General features: G+C 38.6%; 3 protein-coding genes and 1 long non-coding RNA gene across 8 annotated transcripts; 2 read left to right on the top strand and 2 right to left on the bottom strand.

Moving 5' to 3' along the window:
* Positions 1–226: 226 nt before the first annotated feature.
* On the bottom strand, positions 227–8,774 carry usp48 (ubiquitin specific peptidase 48). 5 transcript variants are annotated; one of them, XM_057362635.1, is made up of 28 exons: positions 8,454–8,774; positions 7,901–8,035; positions 7,458–7,578; positions 7,177–7,318; positions 6,810–6,940; positions 6,507–6,631; positions 6,281–6,389; positions 5,948–6,081; positions 5,788–5,870; positions 5,505–5,684; positions 5,254–5,388; positions 4,848–4,997; positions 4,478–4,678; positions 4,150–4,264; positions 3,915–4,060; positions 3,726–3,806; positions 3,478–3,605; positions 3,237–3,359; positions 3,018–3,079; positions 2,423–2,533; positions 2,183–2,313; positions 1,989–2,095; positions 1,785–1,889; positions 1,503–1,676; positions 1,290–1,415; positions 1,125–1,173; positions 1,018–1,044; positions 227–921 (listed from the first exon to the last, which is right to left on the bottom strand). In XM_057362635.1, exons 2-28 carry the CDS (start codon positions 8,032–8,034, stop codon positions 899–901), a joined length of 3,153 nt encoding a protein of 1,050 aa, XP_057218618.1. In that variant the 5' UTR covers position 8,035; positions 8,454–8,774; the 3' UTR covers positions 227–898. The 5 variants fall into 5 exon arrangements, with proteins under 5 accessions (XP_057218618.1, XP_057218619.1, XP_057218615.1 ...); XM_057362636.1 differs by having other exon boundaries at positions 6,810–6,937; XM_057362632.1 differs by having other exon boundaries at positions 1,503–1,889.
* A 1,689-nt stretch (positions 8,775–10,463) lies between these two features.
* Positions 10,464–15,271, top strand: ldlrad2 (low density lipoprotein receptor class A domain containing 2). Its single transcript, XM_057362307.1, has 5 exons — positions 10,464–10,774; positions 11,871–12,371; positions 12,442–12,588; positions 12,681–12,818; positions 14,236–15,271. Exons 1-5 carry the CDS (start codon positions 10,687–10,689, stop codon positions 14,502–14,504), a joined length of 1,143 nt encoding a protein of 380 aa, XP_057218290.1. The 5' UTR covers positions 10,464–10,686; the 3' UTR covers positions 14,505–15,271.
* A 1,072-nt stretch (positions 15,272–16,343) lies between these two features.
* On the top strand, positions 16,344–20,229 carry LOC130571658 (uncharacterized). Its single transcript, XM_057362783.1, has 7 exons — positions 16,344–16,590; positions 16,953–17,252; positions 17,415–17,492; positions 17,589–17,636; positions 17,807–17,860; positions 17,945–17,995; positions 20,168–20,229. The coding sequence occupies exons 1-7, from the start codon at positions 16,536–16,538 to the stop codon at positions 20,227–20,229; spliced, it is 648 nt and encodes a 215-aa protein (XP_057218766.1). The 5' UTR covers positions 16,344–16,535.
* A 271-nt stretch (positions 20,230–20,500) lies between these two features.
* On the bottom strand, positions 20,501–21,276 carry LOC130571677 (uncharacterized). The gene is made up of 5 exons (XR_008965107.1): positions 21,188–21,276; positions 21,070–21,101; positions 20,918–20,984; positions 20,794–20,825; positions 20,501–20,708 (listed from the first exon to the last, which is right to left on the bottom strand). It is a non-coding gene; the product is annotated as an uncharacterized LOC130571677 (long non-coding RNA).
* Between the last annotated feature and the right edge of the window lie 13 nt (positions 21,277–21,289).

The raw sequence follows: 21,289 nt of genomic DNA, 5'->3' as shown, positions 1-21,289 counted from the left end.
CATTATATTGTATAATAAATATAATAGCGTATATTTTATATTGATAGCAGTTTCTTCCCGTGGTGGATAACGCAAGAAACCCAACCAATAGTGAAATATGGCAAGTAATTCTTAAAAACACATAATACAGTGTAAATTAACTGTGAATAATGCATATGAAACATAACCACATATACATATCATCTAATGACAGTACTTGTTCTACACATAAGATAAGGCACTTAAATGAAGATGTAAAAAGAATATTTATTGCCCATATGAAAGAACATACAGAAAAGTTCACACAAATGTCTGCTTAATATTTCAAGTAGCAGAACATGTCTAAACTATTTAGCAATGTTGTTATATTTTCCACTTCTGGAAACGTAACATATGTATTGTCATCTCTTCAGGCTTCTCATCACTGCTGTGTTTTGGTGAGATTATTTACATAAACCAAACAAAGACTATATATTTTTTAATATTTTAGTTGCTCATGCATTTTTAAATATGTAAGAGCTCTATTGCAGTGCCATCACAAGATTATTTTCAACAAAAAACTTATTTCAATTTATAATTTACAGAGATTTATTTTTTAACACACACTATATGATCCGACCAAAATCTGTGAACATGACATTGCAACAAACAAGGAGGAATTCCGATTTTTGGAACGTCCTTTGAGAACATCTCGACCCGTATTTTTTCACAGTCATGGCAAGCACAACCACAAAATCTCGCAGAACATCTTTCAATATTAAAAACCAGCATGATGTTTGAAAGAAAAAACACTTTAAAGTTCAACATTCAATAACAAAAAAACAACAACAACAAAAAAAAAGACATTATCCCAATGATGAACATCTGACTAATTCAAGCTTTATCCTTGCTTAACATTGTTCCATACTCAGAACTTCCCTCAGTGTCCTAAAAGCCCAGTGCCTGAAAAAAAGGAAACAAATACTTAAAAAAAATGTTTAGAACATCAAGGAGTTTCTGATAAGAAATAAAGAATTTGTTATAATAGTGCATTCTTGCCTTTAAAACCTTCCTCGGGCATACAGACTGAAAAGAAAACATTCAACGTCAACCATAATGCAAGACTTACTGAAAACTGAATTTAACATCGAGTCTTTGGCACTTACCTTGATACACATCATCCATTGCAGCATAATCAGCAATGGGTTCATCAGCCTGTCGACGGAAAGAAAACAATTGCATTTACAACATTATATTATGCCCAAGCAAGAACCTAAACACAGCATCTAAACAAACAGTTGGTTTAGGATGACAGATCGGTGTAGGATGACCTTAAGGCATATGATGCTCTCTGGGATAACTCCAAGACTTCCTAAAGTTGCCGAGTCGTCTGTCAAACAGCGTCCGTCTATGGAGAGGTTTTGGTCAAACGGAGCGACAGAGAACGCATGCATGATCTGTGGATACAGTAAGCGATATCACATGAGATTCAAGCTGTGTCATAAAGTACAAAAATATAAGAAGACATTTCGTTACTGACAGACCTGGATCTTTAGCTCTTTAAGAGTCTGGTTGGCTGAAACGATGAGGGCCTTCTCCCCTCGCAGTTTCCTGTGCCTCGTGCTTCTCCTGATGCCCGACTTGGAAGCAGCAGTTGTGGTGGTCGTGGATACGGAGGCGGTTTCGTCCAGCTTCTGTCGTTTGGCTCCGCCCTCAGACTGATTTGAAGAGAGCGTAAAAGACAAAGATGCTGTGAGGAGACAGATACATACATAGACAGGCAGACAGGAACGTAGCCAAACACACAGACAGATCTTTTGTAATACCTGACTGAAGTCTGGATCTTTCTCTCCATCGATCTTTGGCTCTTCTCGCTCCTCCTCCACGTCCGAGCCACTAACACTGAACTCCGGGGCCGACTCTTTAATCATCTAAAGTGAGACAGTATAGGCAACAGAAACACGTGCATTACTTTATAAGTGGTCAGGTTGAACAGCTGATTGAAAGCAGGGCTTCATTGGAAAACTTACAGTTGTCTTGTCAATGACTTTTCGAACATAAACAGTGGCTTGCGCGTATTCCCGCATGTCTCTCTGCTGTTGGAAAATGAAGCCCTCTCGGCACTCTCGACACAAGTCTGAAAGAAAAGCACATATAAAGATTTTGATTCAACATCACACGAAATCAACGAGATCACTGTGTGAGGGCTAACAGTTTCTCTCACCTGGTTGAGTCTGGTAACACACACCGCTGTTGTCTTGTGTTGTGTCAGGCATCTTACGTATAGAGATGGAGTGGTCCACTAGAAACATTTTGTTGATCACCTCCCATTCATCGGGCCAGAGAAGAGCTATACTGTCCACACACAAACACTGAGACTTAAAAGCCTGCACTTCAGATGTGTCCATCCTCATCACAAATTACATTTCATAATGAACATTATAAAGGGTTTCCTGTTACTCACTGTTGGGCGTCTCCGTGTAGCATGGAGTCATATGTGAACATGAATCCACCATGAGGGCAAAGCAGAATGCTGTTGCCCACACTGGACACTGGGTTACCCTTTGCTGGCCTCCTGTCATCATATCAGGCAAATATAATGCAAGTGAAGCGATATTTCAGAGGCAAAACACAATTTCCCCATGTTCATCCCTCCCATCCCAAATGACGGCACTTACGGCACGCAGCCGAGGGATAACGGAAGCTAGACATTAACGTTAATAGCACTTCCAATATGGATATTTCTCTTCACCAAACGCATCGATTCGCTTCAGAAGACCTGTGCTAAGACCACGGAGACGTGTCGAGCCGTTCTTTGATGGATGCACTTTTCGGAGCTTCAAAAAACTGCCCCCCATTCACTCCCATTCTACCGCTTGGAAGAAAAATGATACGTGGTATTATGACTCCGACTGCATTATTCTTGAAGAAGAGAGTCAGGATGCCTTGAGGGCGAGTAAAACATGGAGAAATTGGGTTTTGCCTCTGAAATATCGCTTTAGTCAAATCCTTAACATGTCATCAAAATTATATAAATAAACTCCTACTTCTGAATGTACCTTATGAATTTCCTCCATTCATCCACAAAGTAAAGGGGTACAATATACAGGACATCTGTTTCCTGAAAACAAAACGTTGCAAATGCAGGTAAAATTCTTATTAGTAGAGAATGAACCACTTTTACATCAAGATCAATATCAGGCATGCTTATGCTTATACAAAATGATTTAAAATGGCATAAAAAGGAAATTTGTTTGATTTCTTGAACACGGTGGTACCTGTGGCCATTTCTGCAGCGTGGGTCGGTTTTTTTCCTGGAAGAGGTTTAGAAGAGAAGTCTTCTGCTCATTGGCCATCATTCTGTTCAAAGCCTCGTTCTCTTTCCCCTCTTTTTCTAGCCTCTGGAAACGAAAGCAAATTCTGAAACCTTCTAACATTCATCATGAAGCATCATCGCTGTTCTTCAGACTCTACACCTTGGATACATCATTAGCACATTCCTTATTTATTTATTTATACCGTGCAGTGCTGACATGGCTCGTGTTGTTGTTGTGTAAACTCCGGGGCCTTAGGGAAATACACTCTCAGTTTATTCCACACCTCAGCAGAAACCAGCCGCCGGTCACTCTCTAGTATACTCAAACCACCTGAGAGAGAGACAAACAAACATCACAAAGACGCTCAAAAGAAACACTGGCAATTCTCAGCGCTTGGTTCCCAATACTGAAGAATTTGAATTAAAACCTCAATTTAAAACCAGAACTAACCGTGATAACATAGAATGTCTTCATTAAAGTTCTTCATCTCTTCACCGTCCCCTTCTTCGTTATTCCCTTTACATCCATCAGCTTTAAAACAAGAAGAGAACATCTCCATGACAAGACAAACAGAGAGCAATAGAAATATATGCAATTTGAATCAAATACACGTATTGGACTTCAGATTGTCATCAATACCTCTGTTCCCCGGGCTGCTGCTCTTCTCTCCATTAACTTTGCTGTTGTTGTGTTTGGTTTCCTCTTCATCTTCCTCCAGCTGGTCCAAAGCCAACTGCCTCCAGGCCCTCAGAGAGGTCTTCCCGATCCAGAAACCTGGCTCATCACTAAACATTCTCACACAAACGATCACTCGATTAGGTTCCAATTCAAGACCAACGAGGAGAGAAAAACGATTCGAAAACAAGGCTTGCACCTTTTCAAAGCGGCTTTGGCAAGATTTGTCACCTCTCTGTAATCTTCATTCAGTTGGTTTTTCAGTCTGAGGACCCTGCATCGCTGAGCAACACAGTCTCTGCAGAGAGAAGACCCTGAACACCGTCCAGGATGGGCGGGTTGAAGAAGGAACGGTGACGGATGAGTGGACAGAGATTTGGTAAAAAGGTCGGCATCTTTTTCTATCAAAGGCATGTGAACGGTGACTGAAACTGTCAGTCCTTAACATTACCGTTCCACAGAAGTAAGCCATTTGGGTTTGAAACAACATATAAATGACAGAATAATTGCGTATTTAAAGTCCTTACGGTCTAGTCTGGGACCTCCTCCGTAGCGACCAAAGAGCAGATCAGCGGCTTTCGGGGAGATTCTTTTGGCCTCGCCAACCTTGTCTGGGTGCAGTTTGCCATGAGAGCACAGAAAATGGCTGTTGTCAATTTCCTTGATGGCTGTCGAATCATCCAGCCACTTCTTGAGCCATTCCAGAGGCACAAAGTCATACGACTGGTCTACAAAAGACAATCAGACATGAATGCTTTCATACAAGCACATAACACAGTGTTTCCTCATCTGTCATATAAAAGGTGAAACAAGTAAGTATTTGAAAATATCTTTCATTTAAAAAAGTAAGATTTCAACAATGAATACTTTTATAGAAGCGCAGGCATTTTTACAGACCGTCTTCCGCGGGTAACAATTCGTAGAGCTCCTTCACCTCCTCATGTTTGGCTTTGCCTTTGTCTACGCTTTGCTTTCGCATGTCTGACATCTCATTGCACCACTCCTCAAACTTCTTGTTGTCCTGGTCAACCAGCTTCTGGAGAAAAGCTGAAACCCCCCCCAAAAGCCTTTAAAACAATCCCGGTAAAGCCTGTGACAGCCTCTGTCGATATAAGGATGTTTCCATCCACATAGCAATGTATACAGAATAACAGGGAAACTATGTAGCTTTATTTTATTTTTCAAATGTAAACATCTCTGTACTCCCCTTCAATGAACGTTCAACGTAAAACTACAGACACATAGACAAACAAATGTAATATCATTGATAAATCCATAATATCCATGTTTTCATCTGTTTTACCTGGTACTAGGATGCTGGTTTCTGGTTGGTTGTCCTCCTCCACCTGCCGTTTGTACACCAACATGTAAGCGTTCCTCGAGCAGTGATAGCCTTTGCTACATTTCGGCTTTCGGGTTTGAGATTTGGCAGTCTCAGCTAAAATGCCAAAAAGGATAGAAATGGTGACAAGGAGTGATAAATGTATAGGGAGTTGCAAAAAAAATACTGTCCCTAAATTACAACACCGACACAATATTAACGTCATTCTTTACCAATGTCCTCTTCAATGCCCAACTGAAGTTTCTTGCCCTCCATTTTCTCGATCTCCTCATCGTTGAATTTGTACCAGTCGTTGGTGTGGGCGTCTCTTACATGAGCGATGTAGTGACCGGAATACGCGCTCACGCCGCGATGAATCAACACCGCGCTGAGCTCATACGTGCACTTCTCATCTGAGCTCAAGAGATAAAAAATCATGCTGTTATTCCCTGATTCTGGAATGCTGTGCTCCCGATGGAGAAATCTGTATTAACACAGTTAATAAACAGAGTGTACCTTTCCCTTCCAAAAACGGCCCCATGTCAAGAACTTCTGGAAAACTAATGAAAGTGTTCAGCTTCTTTTTGTGACTGCTTTGCCTATGAAAGCACCAAAAGATGAAAATGATTCAATACGGCTGTAGGACCATCTCTGGGTAAAGTACTGTAAAGCTCACCTGTCAAAGACGAAGCGCATGAGCTGAAAGTTGAGTGTGCGGGGAAGACTCTGGAGCTTGATCCGGCGGGTAGCGTTCTGTTTACTCTGACAGCTTTCACAGAAATAACGATTATCACCGTCCAGCTTTTCCTCCTGAAGACAGTAAGTAACACACAATGTGTTTCGCCGGAACTAGTAAAACGTCTCTAATACAGAAAGTAAGTTAATGCTGAGCTTTGAAATATGGTCTACATAATATTTAAATATGTAATAACATATTCTTAGCTACCTCATCTTAATTACACGTTTACCCCCCCATTTGTTTAGTAACAGCAGACATATGAGTATTTACCTTCAGAAACTCTGTGACGCACTCAGTGAGGTTTTTGTGTCCTTGAATGTTCAGTTCCAGCTCATAAAATCGAGATGGCAGAGGGGATTCACGACCACATTTGTTGCATCTGTAATGGTTGCACTTACCCTTATTCGGTTTGTCTACATGAAGTTATTACAAAAGCTTGACATCTAACATCGAAGCTCACTTTCCAGGTGGCCATAAAAAAAATCACAAAACTTACACAGTAACATAGGAAAACTGTCCACAGAACTGCTGCTGGATGACATTTTGGAGATGTGGGTCTTTCTGCTTCGAAAGGGTGTCTTCTAAAAGTGAGAGGAAGAGTTTGGAGAATTCCTGAGCGTCCTAAGAACAGACAACAGGTAGCCTGTAAGCATTCAAAAGATCAACAGGGTCTTCAAGAAAAGCATGTTGAGCTACATGACTCGGCGGTTCTGTGCAAACAATCTTTTCGTCTTTAACTGATTACAGACTAGGTACATCGACTACGACCTCAAAACTTATTTTCGTGCTGTGTGCATACCTGCTGTTGACCAGTGTCTAGCCCTAGAGCCTTTACCAGTCCTGATGGGTCAATATACCGCCTGTTGCTGTTCTGTAGCAATGCAAACAGGTACTGCAGATGTTCACATATCGTCCTTGGCTCATAATCTGCTGGTAAACAAAATCACACACACAAATAAAAATGGACATGGAATAAAAACTCCTCCTTTTAAACAGGAGTCGCTTCAAAATTCTCCAGGTTTAACACTTAATAAAATATCAATAAACAAAGAATGTCGTCTGTAATACGTGTTACATGGACAAACACCATTATGTATTATTATGTACCTACTGACAAACAAAGCTAGTTTTAGTCTAGGCTTTAAAAGATAGCACCTGAAGCTCACCTGAATCCATGTTGTGCACTTCCGCTCTGGAATTCTGAAAGCAATAAAGAGCTCTACGGAGTTCCAGATTGTGGAACCACACCTGGAGAAAAGTGTTTACGTAACATGTGGCACCAAGATTCGTCAGGCCTACAAAAGTGTTCTGAAACAGAAAGAGTAAACACAACTTTCCAATTTTCAAAAATGCATCAGCTCATCATAAAACCATTACTTCACAATTAACAACAACGTTAAATTCTGAAAGTCCTGAGTTTGACTTACCACAAGTTATTTTGACATACCTTATCCCGCCTTTCTGAGTTTGGGTCATCGATATTGTGGAAAGTATTTTCATCAATTTCACCCAACCATGACTGTTCTCCAATTCCAACTAGACAGTTAGGATTCCCTTTACAGTTCCTCCTAAGTGACAGCAAAGAAAATGATAGGGGAGAGATTTTGGTCATTGCAACGATACTCATAATAAATAAAGTTTTTGTTCTATTAAAACAGTCTCATTAAAAGTCCATCGACTCGAGTAATTTCTTATAAGGGGTTCCTCGACATGACATTCATCTTGGATTTACAGACAGACACCAAGTTGACCCTAATGATGCGACCATCCCCGTTTAATAAACTATTGATATGATCGTCTTAATCCTATGTGCCTGGACAATATTTTAACCATATTTTCATAAAGGAAACATTAATAAGGGAGACACAACAGGAAATAAAGCCACGTTACCTGCATGTCCCTCTCTTGCATGCTAGCAATGCGATTCTATAAGCTAAAGCGATGTGTTCATGTGTGATATCCTCTGGTCTGACCGTCTCTGCCCACCGCCAAGCAGCTTTTTCCAGCTGCAACCGAGGAGCCATTCTACACACAGAAAATACACAAAAACATAACACAACTGAACAGAATCACACACACAAAGTTACTCAAATATACACTTATATAATTATATGTGGGTTCATAAAATAGAAAGCTCTCCACATTTACTCTGACATTCTGCACATAGAAAACCACAAACCTTTAGATGTACACACACACAAGGCACACAGAAACACAGTGACACTTGGACAGAGTTTTACACAAATCTACAAGATGCACCAGCCCAGCATCACTCGTCCTGCATGCCAAACTATGCTGAAATGCTAAATAATTCAAGTTTCAAGGCAAACAATATGCAAGCACTTTAAAAAATATTAAGGAAATCAATGACTACCAAACAGCACAGGCACACATATATAGTCTGTATCAGACACGTTTTTCGCACTTTGAACTAAAAACCTACCCTCAAAATAAAGTCCTCGGGCTCGACACAGCTATAATGGTTTATAAATATTTCGTAACCAAAAACGTTTAATGTTTTCATCTAAAGCTGCGTAGTTAGCATGCTAACGGCTAGCTCTTGGCTTGTTTCATCAAATAAATTAGCCTGGCGTGAATTTACCAAGCGCTTCTTCAATGTGAAGACGCTATTATAAATATAGGAATTTTAAATCACACTTTATTTCTGGTACGTTTGTATTTAGCGCCCTTGCGTCAGCTTTGAAATAAATATTTTGTCCCTTCGTCAGTTTCAAACTTCAGTGAGACGTACGTACTTACGCGTGACGTATGGTCTGATGTAAGCGCGTACACTGCGCGAGTTCAATGAATGGTCAGCGGCTGAGCGGAGCGCGCTTCTGATGCCAGAAGGCGACACGTTATCTTTCTTAACTTTCTCGCTATTTTTTAAATGATAATATTGGAATGGTTAAAGAAGCATTCAAAGAAGATGACAATATTTTGTTCCTAAGTAAATGTACAGCACTTTGATAAACACGTGCTGTTTTTAAAACAGTGCTTTATCAATAAACTTTGACTTGACTTGGCATTTGGAAATATACGAATTTCTCTTATAATAGAGGTGCAAGTTGGTCTCTCGGCGTGGTCATGCTTGTCTGGTTTGCTGGTTTTGAAAGGGTTTAGAGCACTTGTTAACTAGTCAGAAGTAATTTAATGTATTGTTTATAATTTAATTATCTTAACGTCTTTACTGCAAATATTAAATAACCGGAGCTTAAGCTAAGAAAATTATGTAAATGTCACTACAAGCAAAATGTAATGGCTTGGGCTACTGCAATCTGCGACCAGAGTTATTATAGTTTTGATTTTAGTTTGATTAATATTTTAAATTAGCTGTTATTTTTAGATTTTTAGTTTTTGTGTTAATTTTAGTTAAAGTTTTAGAAATTTTGGTATATGGTTTTGTCATTTTATAATTCAATGGTTTACTTTTAATATTGCTATATAAGATTATATAAGATAGTTTTGTTTATTGTTATAATTTTACTGCTTTAAACTTACTTCAGTTTATTTTGGAGGCAACATTAAAAATTTTCCTTGAGTTAAGTTTTTCCTATAAGTTTTAGATCAATATTTGATTTGATTTCAATGAACAGGAACGTTTTCAAAGTTTTAATTTTAGTGAACTAAAATAACCTTGCATCTGACTACTCATATTCTTCACTTTTTCTTCTTTGAGGATAACAAACCATGTGTTGAACATCGTTATGTGTGTTTTTTTGTTGTGTTGGAATGTGTTTGTTTTACCTGTGTGGATTCCCAGCCAATATTATGTGGGTCACACAAATAGAAATTCAAAAGAACAAAGTCGTCAGGATTTTTTTACCAGGAAGTATTCTACTCTGTTAACATGCCTCAAAGGTTTAAAAGTGCTTTTACAGGACTTTAAACGTCACCTTTGAACTTTAAACAAGGCTGTGTCATTTAGAGGTTTCAGTGTCACAAGGTCACGACTTGAGCATGCTATGTTCAAAGTTCTTACACAAAGTTGTGGCGTAGCTTATACTTATTGCTCTATGTACTGATTTTTTTTTTTTATCAAAGGCAGCTTTGGCCTTCACTATATCAGGTAGAAAAGCTTCTGTCGTAGTATGTGAGAATTATCTCTCTTGTCCCGCTACAGCATCTCACTGGATATTATATTGTGGAAAGTTATAACATAGGTGGGAATGACCATGACATATGAACAACCATAAATATAAAACTTGTATAGTTTCCTTCAAATACTTTAAACTTTAGAATTAGATGTCAGGCTTTAAACTGTAAATTGGCAAGCGTGTGACAGATGTTTACTCCTGTCATGTTGACCTACAACTCTAGATGGTGTTGGTTAGGTTGGGGGGAAGCTTTGTGGGGTCCCGAACAGCTCCTCCCTTAGATCCGTGACATTGGGCCTGTTGTCATGGGAATGGTTCAGACACATAAATTTGACAAAGAGGCTTTAAAGGCACAAAACCCAAGATGATGAACAAGGACTCAGCTCGACACGTCTGAAGCTCTATAGATAAACATTTCTGCGTTAAAGTATTAAATACAGAGCTTTCATTGGCTACGTGTGAGCTTTATAAATAAAGGTAATGTTTGATTTTCGTGAAAGCTGACTTTGCTCAGAACAAATGCGACATACCGATTGCGTTTGAGGTTGGAGGTGCGAGTGCTTTGCTTGGACACGCGAGATGGCCAAAGTGCGCAGCATTGAGCGCCTGTCAGGATGGATTGTTCTGTTGGCTTTAATGGCGCATCAGACTCACAGCATTGAGACAGGTAGGGTGATAAGTGTTCAATTCGATTTATACCGTTTTTCTCGTGTGTCCAGACCCTAGTGTTTCTCCTCGTGCTGTTCATTTATTTGTGTGTTTTGGCACTAAAAGTTGAAAACGCTTTTTGATTCTTGGCTCGTTTGGTCATTTGTCTTAACTTTAATTAATTTTAATTAATTATTTTTTATTTTAAAAGTTTATTAATTATCATTTAGGAAGCATTATTTATTTATTTAACAGATTTATTATTATCTAAAGCTACAGTTGTTTTAGTAAAAATGTTTTATGTATGTATTCATTTACATTTTGGGGTATTTTGCATAGGCTCTATATATTTATTCTGCATATTTTATATACAGTATATAATGTATGTTTATTATATAATTTGTAATATAGATTTTTTATCTTTATATATATAATTTTATTTTATGATATTATATGTCAGATGTCATCTAACATTATATAACATCTTTACATAACTTTTCGTTAAGGATAATTCATTCTAAAATAATTCAATCTACCCCTGTAAAGCCCCAACTCATCTTTCATTACCCACAGAGTTGGCACGTTCTCTGCTGTTTTTCCACACTTGTGTGCTTCGGTGGGAACTCGGCTCTGATCTGAGCTCTCAATGCTTTAGTCCATCTAGTTAAAACATTTATAGGGAACTTACTATTCTGCTTCTGCTCATTTTTGTGGAAAGTCAGTTGAGGGCTCATGGTTACGGAATATTTTGAGGTATTGGTCCTATCCACCATTTGAAGGTTTCTCTGGACATTCCTGGCAATGAGGCATCACGGATCCACTAGTTGCCATGGGTAACAAAGCCAATAAACCAAGCAGAGGTTGTAAATCTTTCTATTATTTGGTTCCTACAACAGATGGGGGGGATGCAAAGCCAGCTCCCAGTTGTGGTCTTTGTAGATTAGAATTATATTTGTCCAGTGTTTCTTTCGTCCTTGTGTTCCTTCTTTCATCCAAACAACAATTATCTAAAAGCAAAAGCTAACGATGTCTAGAGATAGGTTTGCTCTCTCATCTTAGGAACCAGATATCTTTGTTTCTTTAAGTTTAATGGCCATCTTTCAATTTTTCCCCAGTGAATGTTGTAGACTTCTGTGGACAAACGATACAGGGTGACGGCATGATCGTAAAGTCCCACGAGGAGTCCCGGAAGTACTACTTCGTATCCATGGGAACAGATTGCCACATCACCATGCAGTCCGCCACACCCCGGGACAAGGTGCAATTCTACTTCCGCTTCTTCTTGGTCTACAGCTTGTTGAGGGTGTCACCGCACAGCCCCGCACCCCTCCTCCCGGAATCACCTAGGGGGTCTTCGTCTTCCGGCCCAACGGGGGCCGATTTAAGCATGGAACCCACCACACGGGAGGAGCCAGTGGACCCCTGCCATGCTGGCTCTTACATTCAATTCTATGACGGGAGGGATAAATCCGCATCCCCTGTTGGCCCACCGCTCTGCGGGAAGAGCCCTCCCCGGCCAGTGTTGTCGACCGGCAGCTTTTTAACTTTACGTCTGGTGACCCGAGGAAAGCAGCCAAGGGTGGATTTTGTAGGAGACTTCACCTCATTCAGGCTGGGTTAGACCATGCTCATTTGTATACTTGTATTCAGTTTTTAATCAGTTGTCTAAGCAGTTTATTTCTTCAGGTTTTAACCAATCGGAGTGCAGCGGGGAGCCTTACTTCAATTGCAGGAATGGGAAGTGCATTCCAATGAGTCTGGTTTGTGCGGACGATAAGGGCATCGACAACTGCGGTGATGGCAGTGACTTAATCGATTATCCTGGTTGCGATGGTTAGTAGTGTTAATAAAAGAGGAAGTTTTGATAATGTATTAAGGTATAACAGACATCATCTGAGGTCATGTTTTGTTCGGAACTGCTTCAGGTCCTCCGGCTACATCCAAGTCTCCTCAGCCCCATGTCACCCAACCGTCACCTGTGCTCAACGTGGCCACTGTGACCGTGTCCACTCTAAAGAATTGTGCCACTCCGAATGCCATGCCGGATCCTGACTCTGTAACAGGTGAGCTATCAAGTACTCTTAAATATCCACAGAATGTCATTCAAACACAATCTGCATAAAAAGACTTTGAAATGCTGGTCTGTTTCAAGAACAGTTTGGTTAAATGGACATTCAAACCAATGGTTAGGCTTGGACATATTTTACCCAACCCAGTATTTTTAAAGTGCATTATATACTACTTAGACGGTTTCTGATCTTAGCTAACAATAAAAATCCCTCAAAAGTTTCCCAAATAAATGAAACGTGTATTTATTTGAAACAATGTGAAACAAAAATATTATAGGTATCATTCACCATTACCAGAATGCTGTACAGTTTGTTGTAGATTAGAAGATCAAGCATAAAGCACACGTAACCGTCTCTTTAAATGGCAACAACGTTCAATAAATCTGTTTTATATAGTTGTGGGTTTCAAGTCTTTACAGTTGGTCTACCACACCCAAAAATCCCTCCGGCGCATATTCAGAACTCAAAAATGAGTTCTGCAAAACTAGAAGATGAACCCTCTGTGGAAAAAATAGTTCGATGCACGAGAGCCCAAATATAGTGGCTGCTCCTCAGAAAGACGGCTCTTTTTGAGTGTCCATAAATTTAGTTTTATCGCTGCATAATGGTGAACTCTGAAAGGCCAAGAACACAAAGCTAATTGAGGAGCACATAAATGTTCATTGCAAACAGTGAGCTGTAAATCAGCTGGAAGTAGAAGCTTCTCAAGGATCCTAGTACGCCAAGTAGCCGCTACTCGCAATCGTGCATTCGAACAAACAGATGGCATTGAGTTTAACCTTCTTAATAGTCGTCTTGCTTTTATAAATCCACAGGTGTATACACAACAGAATGACACTTGAGGGCCGACTTCTTTAAGAAAGCTATAGTCAACCAATACAAGTGACTTGTATACAGCCAATAAGCTTTAAAATAGTAGAACTGTATAATTCTATTAAGTAAAACTAAGCAAAGTTAAAGTATATTTGTAAGTATACTTTATGTAGTATGTGCTAATAGTAGTATACAGTACTTGTAATTGAACTATTTGGGATTGAATTAGTCCACTTTTTAGGTTATAGAAATGTACTTTTAAGTATACTTAAGTGTGACAGTGAACTTTCAGTACACACTATGCTTTTCCAAGAAGCACATTATAAGTAAACTCAAAGCATACTTTTTGTAGTTTAAAATAAGTATACATTACATTTACGCATTTGTCATGAAACAGAAGCCAAGTGCAGACAGCTCTCAGTCTCAACAAAAATACATTTCATTAAACATGGGACGAAACATAACTCAAAATCCCTCGAGGGGAAAACAACAAAATACATAATCGCGATACGTCATTGGGTTTTTACATCTCACTCTGGATTCGAGATCCTGTTTACAAACTCTTCAAGCCTACAATGAAATGTCTTTCTTTCTCCAGAATCCCAGCATTCCATTTCTCTGCTGGCTCTGTATGTGGTTCTGGGCGTGACGGCCGGAGGGGTTCTGATGTGCTGGTGCTGTTGGGCTCCCGGATGGTTCATGTGGCGCATAAGCGTGTTTCGCTTCTTACCCTGCTGTAACTCCTGCTGTGCGTCCTGCCAGCTGTGTAGGCGGAGCTGCTCTCAAAACAAAGACCACCGATTGGCTAAAGTTTCACCAGAAGGAGCCGCTACACCTGTGTCTTCTACGACCACAGTGGCTGTTTGAAAACTCACCCGAAACGGACACGACGCATTTGTGGCTCCATAAGCGACTCATATTGAAATGATTGAAATGAAGTAACATGACACATTTTATACAGTTGTTTTGTTCGCTGGCGGTGGAGTTTTTGCCACAGATGTTTTTTGTCTGTGCATAAATTATAGAATGTAATTCAAGAAAATCGCACAGCTGCAGTATTTGTTTTGCACAGATCTGGATCTGTGGAAACCAGAAGAGCTCAGATTTCTAGTTTGTAGTTGGTTGCTCAAAAGGCAAATTCTTCTCTATAATAAGACCACATGGGATGCAGAATACAAAAGGAAAAGCTAGCTAAAGAGGACTGGAAGAAAAAAAAGCATAAAAATGGTGCCTTGTTGACTCCAATTTGCCTTACAAAGAGATGCCGTTGAATCTTTACGGACACATATCAACAGAATGAGATGTTGTACATGCAACTAGACAAAAACATCTCAAGTTAAATGAATTTGTTTTCTGTACACTCACGGCTGACATTGTAACAAGGAAAACATTTAGAAAAAGGCTGCGCCAAAACGTTTTCGTGTACGTAAGTGTTTATTAAAACCAAATGACAAAAGCTTTGATAAGTAGAGTATTCACTGTATTTAGTCTGCAAGTATAAAAAAACACAATTATGCCAATTGAATTCAGAACCAACATACAATGTCATTGGAGAAACCAAAAAGTGTTCATTTTGAATGATTAAAGACTTTTTGAAAACAATATGTACCAATGAATCAAATCTAAGTACAGTAATGTGCACTATACGCAAGTAAATAGTTTACGTTTGATTTCATGTTGATTGAAGTCTCTTATTTCCAGGGTCAAAGACATCTGAAATAAAAACGTAAAAGAACATTTTAATGCATGTGAGCGTTTCAGATTCTCCGTCCTGTGACTGTTCACAAAAGACAGAAAGTTTGGCAAGCCTTCCCATTTCAAACTGCGTCTGTTGCTTCTGTCACTCGTAGCAACCTTTCAGAGCAGATCCTCTTTGCGCAAAGAAGAATCTCCTTTTCTCTCTTTGACCGATATATATCATCGCCAGAGCCCCTGTTCAAACACTGCCCTCCACGTTTAATATCTAGCATTAAGCTGACCTCAACGTTTTTCTCTCTCTCAGCCTATGCAGTGGATTCCTTTGGGGTCATACAGAAGTGGGTGTGGATTGTTGTCACACCGACCCCGTTAAGAGCGTCGCTAAATGCTTTGAATTATTGGCACTGTATTGTTCGGGTGGTATCTCTCTGACACAAGCGCTCACAAACGTCACCTGTGAAAGTCTCATGCGGCGCTCCTAAATTGTCTAGTCTTCGACGTAAAGTAAATTAATGAGGACATCTCAGACAAACAGACGGACGCTATGATGGCTAAAAATATACATTTGCTGGATTTTTTTGAACAGGGTTTTGTTTCTCAAAAAGGAACAAAAACATCCTCTACTGACATCACAGAATGACTTTGATGTCAGTTTTTCTGACACCAACAGCACGCCAGAATCAATATACACACACTATTCCTGATAGTAAAAAGATGATTATTTTTTGTATAATCATTTATATTCATATTTAGTATAATCATTTATAGGCCTACTTTTAGGTACGGACATTAAAGGGTTTTGCGACTCATAATCTGACCTTAAGGACCATCACACTTCTCATTTTCAACTTCTCCAGAACAAAAGGCTTGTACATTTAATGAAAGTGATTCTGTGAACTTCCTGTTACCCCCCCACCCCTCACTCTTATACCATGATGTCATCGTCAACCCTGTCAATCATCTATGGACTTTGATTTTCGATGAATCTCACGTAGATTCACACAAGACGGTCGGTTGTTTTATGTGGCGTGCGATTCCTCTACAAACGTTTGAATCTGAATTCTGAAAAGAAATTCCATTGACTGTTGAAGACTTGAGGTGTGTGCTCATGACCAACTTCCCTGTCGAGCACTTTCTAAATACTGTCCGTTGTCCTCTCCCATCCTGACGCTTGTTCACAGCTTCTACAAACACAGTGAAATGTCGCTGTTCATCCTGATAACGCTGCCATTATTTCTAGAGGTGAAGACACAAGGTAAAATGATCTCTCGTCCATCCTAATCTAAAATGTTTTGATGGTTTAATCGTTTGTTTCTTTTAAATGTTGTTTTAAATGATGAATTTGCCTGATTTGACCTGAACTAAAGAGCTCTGGATCTGTTTGTACATGTTAGACTAAATGGAATGTCTACAATTTTATTGAACATTAATTAATGCATAATGAACAACACAAACAATCGTCATTATGAACAAAGATAAACAAATTTCATGTTAGCTAATGCTTTCACCCATGTTAACAGATTGCAACTTATTACAACCTTTTTGTAAAGTGTTACGAAAACAAATCATTATTTTAAACCATTTCATAGTAATTGATCATTGTTATATCTAACACAGGTTTGCCTCAAGCCAAGCTGACAGTATTTCCAGCATCCGTTACTGATGGAGAGCTGCGTTTGGTGTGCGAGGGGTTTGACAACAGGACAGTCTCTGAATGTTTGTTCTACCCATCGGGACAGGAGAACTTTACAACGCCAAGTGTGTCGTGTGAACTCTCTCTCACCGGCTCTGAACTCATCACATGGTCTGGAGATGAGGAGAGTTCATACGTAAACACAGTATGTTATTATGCTGTCAGTGAATTAGGAAAATATATCACATCAGATCATTCTGATGAAGTCCCAGTGAGGGTCAGAGGTAAGCTGACTTTTTGAGTTCTTGAAATAGAAGTACAAAGTAGAAGCAAGAAGAATTTATACGGTTTTTGGCATAAACAAACGTACGTCTGAATACTTTAAAAAAGCAGTTTATACTGAGTTTGTTTAGGATTAAATTGCAAGTAGATTTATTTATTTTCAGATTCGACGGCCACATCATCTATGTCACCAATCATAGACAACATATCAACCGTGACGTTCTCAAGTGAAACCTCTCAAGGTGAAACGGCATCACTTGAAGGCTTAAAAAAGCTAAGATTAATTCTTTCATACACTTTTATGCTCTATAATTCATTTGACAAAATATATTTTTCAGAAGATTTGCCTGCCATGTCAACTTCCTTCACAATGGACAATACAACATGTGAGTTGCCTTGACCCTCTATTTGTACATTTGATTGATTTCTTGTACACATGCTTGTTGTGATACTTAAGAGTAAATAATAACAGACACAAAGTGATTTTAGTCACACTTTGATTAGACTCGTAGCTTTAATAAGGTTTTATTAAATACATTTGTTTTGTTACTTTCAGATATGTCCAGCCCCAACACACCTAACAGTGACATTTTAACAAATGCTACAAATGGTCTTTATCAACTTTATCAACCCTGAAGAATTACTGTAGCCAAAACCTTTAGTATTCATTTTTTATATTTTTTCATATCTTCAGCATTCCTGGAATCTACAGCTGCATCTAGTGCGAAACAACCTACCACATCGGGTAAATTACGCTCATATGTGTGTGTGTTTCTAAACATGGCTGTACACAAATATGACTCTCTCTCACTCTCTCTCTCTCTCTCTCTCTCTCCCTCTCTCTGTCTCTCTCTCTCTCTCTCTCTCTCTCTCTCTCTCTCCCTCTCTCTCTCTCTCTCTCTCTCTCTCTCTCTCTCTCTCTCTCTCTCTCTCTCTCTCTCTCTCTCTCTCTCTCTCTCTCTCTCTCTCTTGAGTGCAGAAAATGAGTGAGAACTGTAAAACAATTACTTAAACATTCAAATAACATTTTTGGTGCTCAACTGTGAGAAGATGAATTGAGAAGATGGATTAAGGAGCCCTCAATCAATGAACCTTGTCCATTTTTCACCTTGATAGTAAAGAAAGCTCTTTAAATGTCTCAATAAAAAAGTAAATATATCCCAAACTTACAACATCTCGTAGCCAAAGTAAACTTCACATAAGATTTTTATAACTTTTTCAAATAGGAGATTTAAGAGAAATTAAAAACTATTAACTGTTTTAAAAGCTGTTATCCAATACTTGCAACTGAGAAACAGAGAGAGAGAGAGAGAGAGAGAGAGCGGCGTATCATTATCAGCAGTATCACGCTGGCATGTTCTAAAAGTACTCATGTAGTGCAGGAGCTAAATCAAGAGAATGAATGCAAGAACACATACGGGACACATAAGGTTTTTAAAGCTTCTAATGTCAAACCGACAACAGAAGAAAACCACCAGACTCGCATCAGCGCAGACTTTTTATGTGTAGCTGAGACTGTGGTTTTGTAACCGTCAGCTTGACAAAAACAGAACAAGCTTGATTAGTCTCTTCATAAAAACAACTAGTCAGGGAAAATATCACTAGATCTAAAATCAAATAAATGCCAACATCTGTATCTCTGTGTTATAAATTGTAGACATGAAGGTGTAGAGACCCAAGAGTATTATAATATTTATATTTTATAATATTTATAAGTATTCATAATATTAATACATTTATAAAGGCACTACTACAAATAAAGTTGTTTATAAATGTACTTTTCCAAACAACTGACATCCTCTTAGGTTATTAGGTGGTGGTGGTGGTCAGGCCTGTATAATAGACTTCGATTTATGTAAAAGATGAGCAGAATTTAAAAAATCCCACTGACGTGCAGTTTTGAAGAATTTAAGAAGCTGTGCCACTTACCTTGAAGTTGAACCTCCAGAAACTGCAGACAGATGAAAAGGATAAGTAGCATTATGTCTATTTAACTGACAAACTGACACAAACAGGACACAATGCATATCAGGATATGAGAATGATGTGAAGGTGCCTTTCAAAGCCACAGAACTGCAGTGATGTCACTGAAGAAAAAACTGTATAAAGTTTAAGCAGAGATGGAACAATAAAGATAAATCCGTAACTCCATTTAGTTTAACTTGGAAACAAAAAAAGGGATGCGCAATAAATTATCGGTATCGGCCGATAATAACATTTAGGCCGATATACAGTATTATAGCCGATAAATCATAAATAATTTCTTCATCTGCATGCTGCTCGCAGTTAAAATACAGTACAGTACTGTCTTTCTGTCGTGATCATTCACTTAATGCTATTATCAAAACATTGCTGATGTAGGTACAGTATGTAAGTAAACAGTATTTATAGATGTATAAATTATTGTTTGAATATTGCAATATTGTTTGAATCAGACTGCTGTCTGAATGCTTTCTGTCTTGAGACCCATAAGACATGTGGCTATTAAGAACAATTATCTGGGTTGCTCTGGAAGAACATCTATCATTTGTTTATTAAATAAAAAATATACCTGAAGGTTAAAGAATTGTTAACTAGTGTAAAGTAGGCTTTGTGCATGAATTTTTAGGGGAAAAAAGAGAACTGATGATTACCTTGTTTTCTGCACTCAATGTTTTCAAATAAAAGCAGTTGTCCACTTTTTGCCTTTTGTTTCAGTCTTAGGGACTTTTATGTTCATATTTAGATACTGTATATCGGCCACTATATCGGTTATCGGCTTCCAATGTTAAAGAATGATCGGTTATCGGCCAAAATGTACATATCGGTGCATCCCTAATGAAAAACACGTTGTCATTTCTCGACTCTAGAGCACGCGTGAGTTCCTTTCAACAGTCAGTTTCCGACAGTAAACTCATTTGTGTCTTCATGATTGCAGAATCTTCAGTGAGCCAGCAGAGGGCACTCTCATCCAGACTTCAGGAAACACCACATTCCTAACTATGTCATTTAAGTCCATTTATTTGCTGTGTCAATAGTTTGTTTATTTTATATTAAGAGTGAAAAGGTGAAAGGCAGAAAAAATAAATTCATGAAAAAAGAAACAGTACTCATATAATAATCCCATCTATATAATATCTATATAAGAGTTTTAGACATTTTGAGGAATAGAGAAAGAGCAGGCCTACGTGGGGAAATGAGATGAGGTCTCAGAATGATGTGAAAATAGGCACACGGTCAAGAAAGTACACGTGAATACAGGCTTGTTGCTATTCAGAAATAACATTTATTCAATATTTACACAGAGTTAATAATGAATGATTACATGCTGTTATGATTATTTGTGGCATGAATGACACCAGTAGTAGGCAGGACGGGTCTGTGTTAGTGGGACTCTAGCCCACTGTAAACATCTCTGCTGTCATTGATGGCTGGCTGGGTGAGGATTGTGCAATACAGAGGATTCAATTGAACCTGTACTGTAGAGTAAAATAAGTGAATCTTAAAAAGGAGACGAAAAATACAAAAAAAAATTTTTAGTTCAATTGTACCTCATTTTCTCACCTGGGTTTGTTTTGATTGTTCTTCAGTGTCTCCTGTATGACACAACACATCAGACATTAAATTATAATAGAGAGCATATAAACAAAGGTGTCATTGGAACATAATGTGGGGATTTTTACTCCACCTGTGGGTTCAGATGTGGGTGGTAAAAAGTTGACAGAAGAGTAATATTCTGCTTCTTCCTCTCCACACTGAATGACAACGAGTTTCATTTCAAACAGTGTTAAATAGTATAGTAAAAAAAGTCAAAGTAATGTTCACCTGAGTAATACTTACATCGTCTGATCCGGCCATTGGTATGGAAACGCCTATTATACACAATACAGTATATATACTTCAATCACTCAATCAAATGAGATTTTGCTTATATTTAAGAAGCAAAGTCAAAACTCACCATGTTTTTTACTTGACTCGATCCAAATTCTGGTGAATTTCACAAAAATGACATCATCACCTCTTATTTTCTGATTTTAAACTGATCAAAATATATTTAAAC

Source organism: Triplophysa rosa, linkage group LG20 (genome assembly GCF_024868665.1).
Source record: "Triplophysa rosa linkage group LG20, Trosa_1v2, whole genome shotgun sequence".
NCBI lineage: Eukaryota > Metazoa > Chordata > Actinopteri > Cypriniformes > Nemacheilidae > Triplophysa > Triplophysa rosa.
This window is presented reverse-complemented; position numbering and strand designations above follow the sequence as displayed.

What these genes read in the sequence shown, in the direction of transcription:
- ldlrad2 (XM_057362307.1), top strand. Translation starts at nt 10,687, where the DNA reads ATGGCCAAAGTGCGCAGCATTGAGCGCCTGTCAGGATGGATTGTTCTG. An exon ending in GACTCACAGCATTGAGACAG is followed by an intron (nt 10,775 to 11,870) that starts GTAGGGTGATAA and finishes ATTTTTCCCCAG; the next exon opens with TGAATGTTGTAGACTTCTGT. An exon ending in GGATCCTGACTCTGTAACAG is followed by an intron (nt 12,819 to 14,235) that starts GTGAGCTATCAA and finishes TTCTTTCTCCAG; the next exon opens with AATCCCAGCATTCCATTTCT.
- usp48 (XM_057362632.1), bottom strand. Translation starts at nt 8,034, where the DNA reads ATGGCTCCTCGGTTGCAGCTGGAAAAAGCTGCTTGGCGGTGGGCAGAG. An exon ending in ATGCGCTTCGTCTTTGACAG is followed by an intron (nt 5,871 to 5,947) that starts GTGAGCTTTACA and finishes GTGCTTTCATAG; the next exon opens with GCAAAGCAGTCACAAAAAGA. An exon ending in AGCCATGTCAGCACTGCACG is followed by an intron (nt 3,360 to 3,477) that starts GTATAAATAAAT and finishes TTTCGTTTCCAG; the next exon opens with AGGCTAGAAAAAGAGGGGAA.
- LOC130571658 (XM_057362783.1), top strand. Translation starts at nt 16,536, where the DNA reads ATGTCGCTGTTCATCCTGATAACGCTGCCATTATTTCTAGAGGTGAAG. An exon ending in TCTAGAGGTGAAGACACAAG is followed by an intron (nt 16,591 to 16,952) that starts GTAAAATGATCT and finishes TATCTAACACAG; the next exon opens with GTTTGCCTCAAGCCAAGCTG. An exon ending in TTTAACAAATGCTACAAATG is followed by an intron (nt 17,861 to 17,944) that starts GTCTTTATCAAC and finishes TCATATCTTCAG; the next exon opens with CATTCCTGGAATCTACAGCT.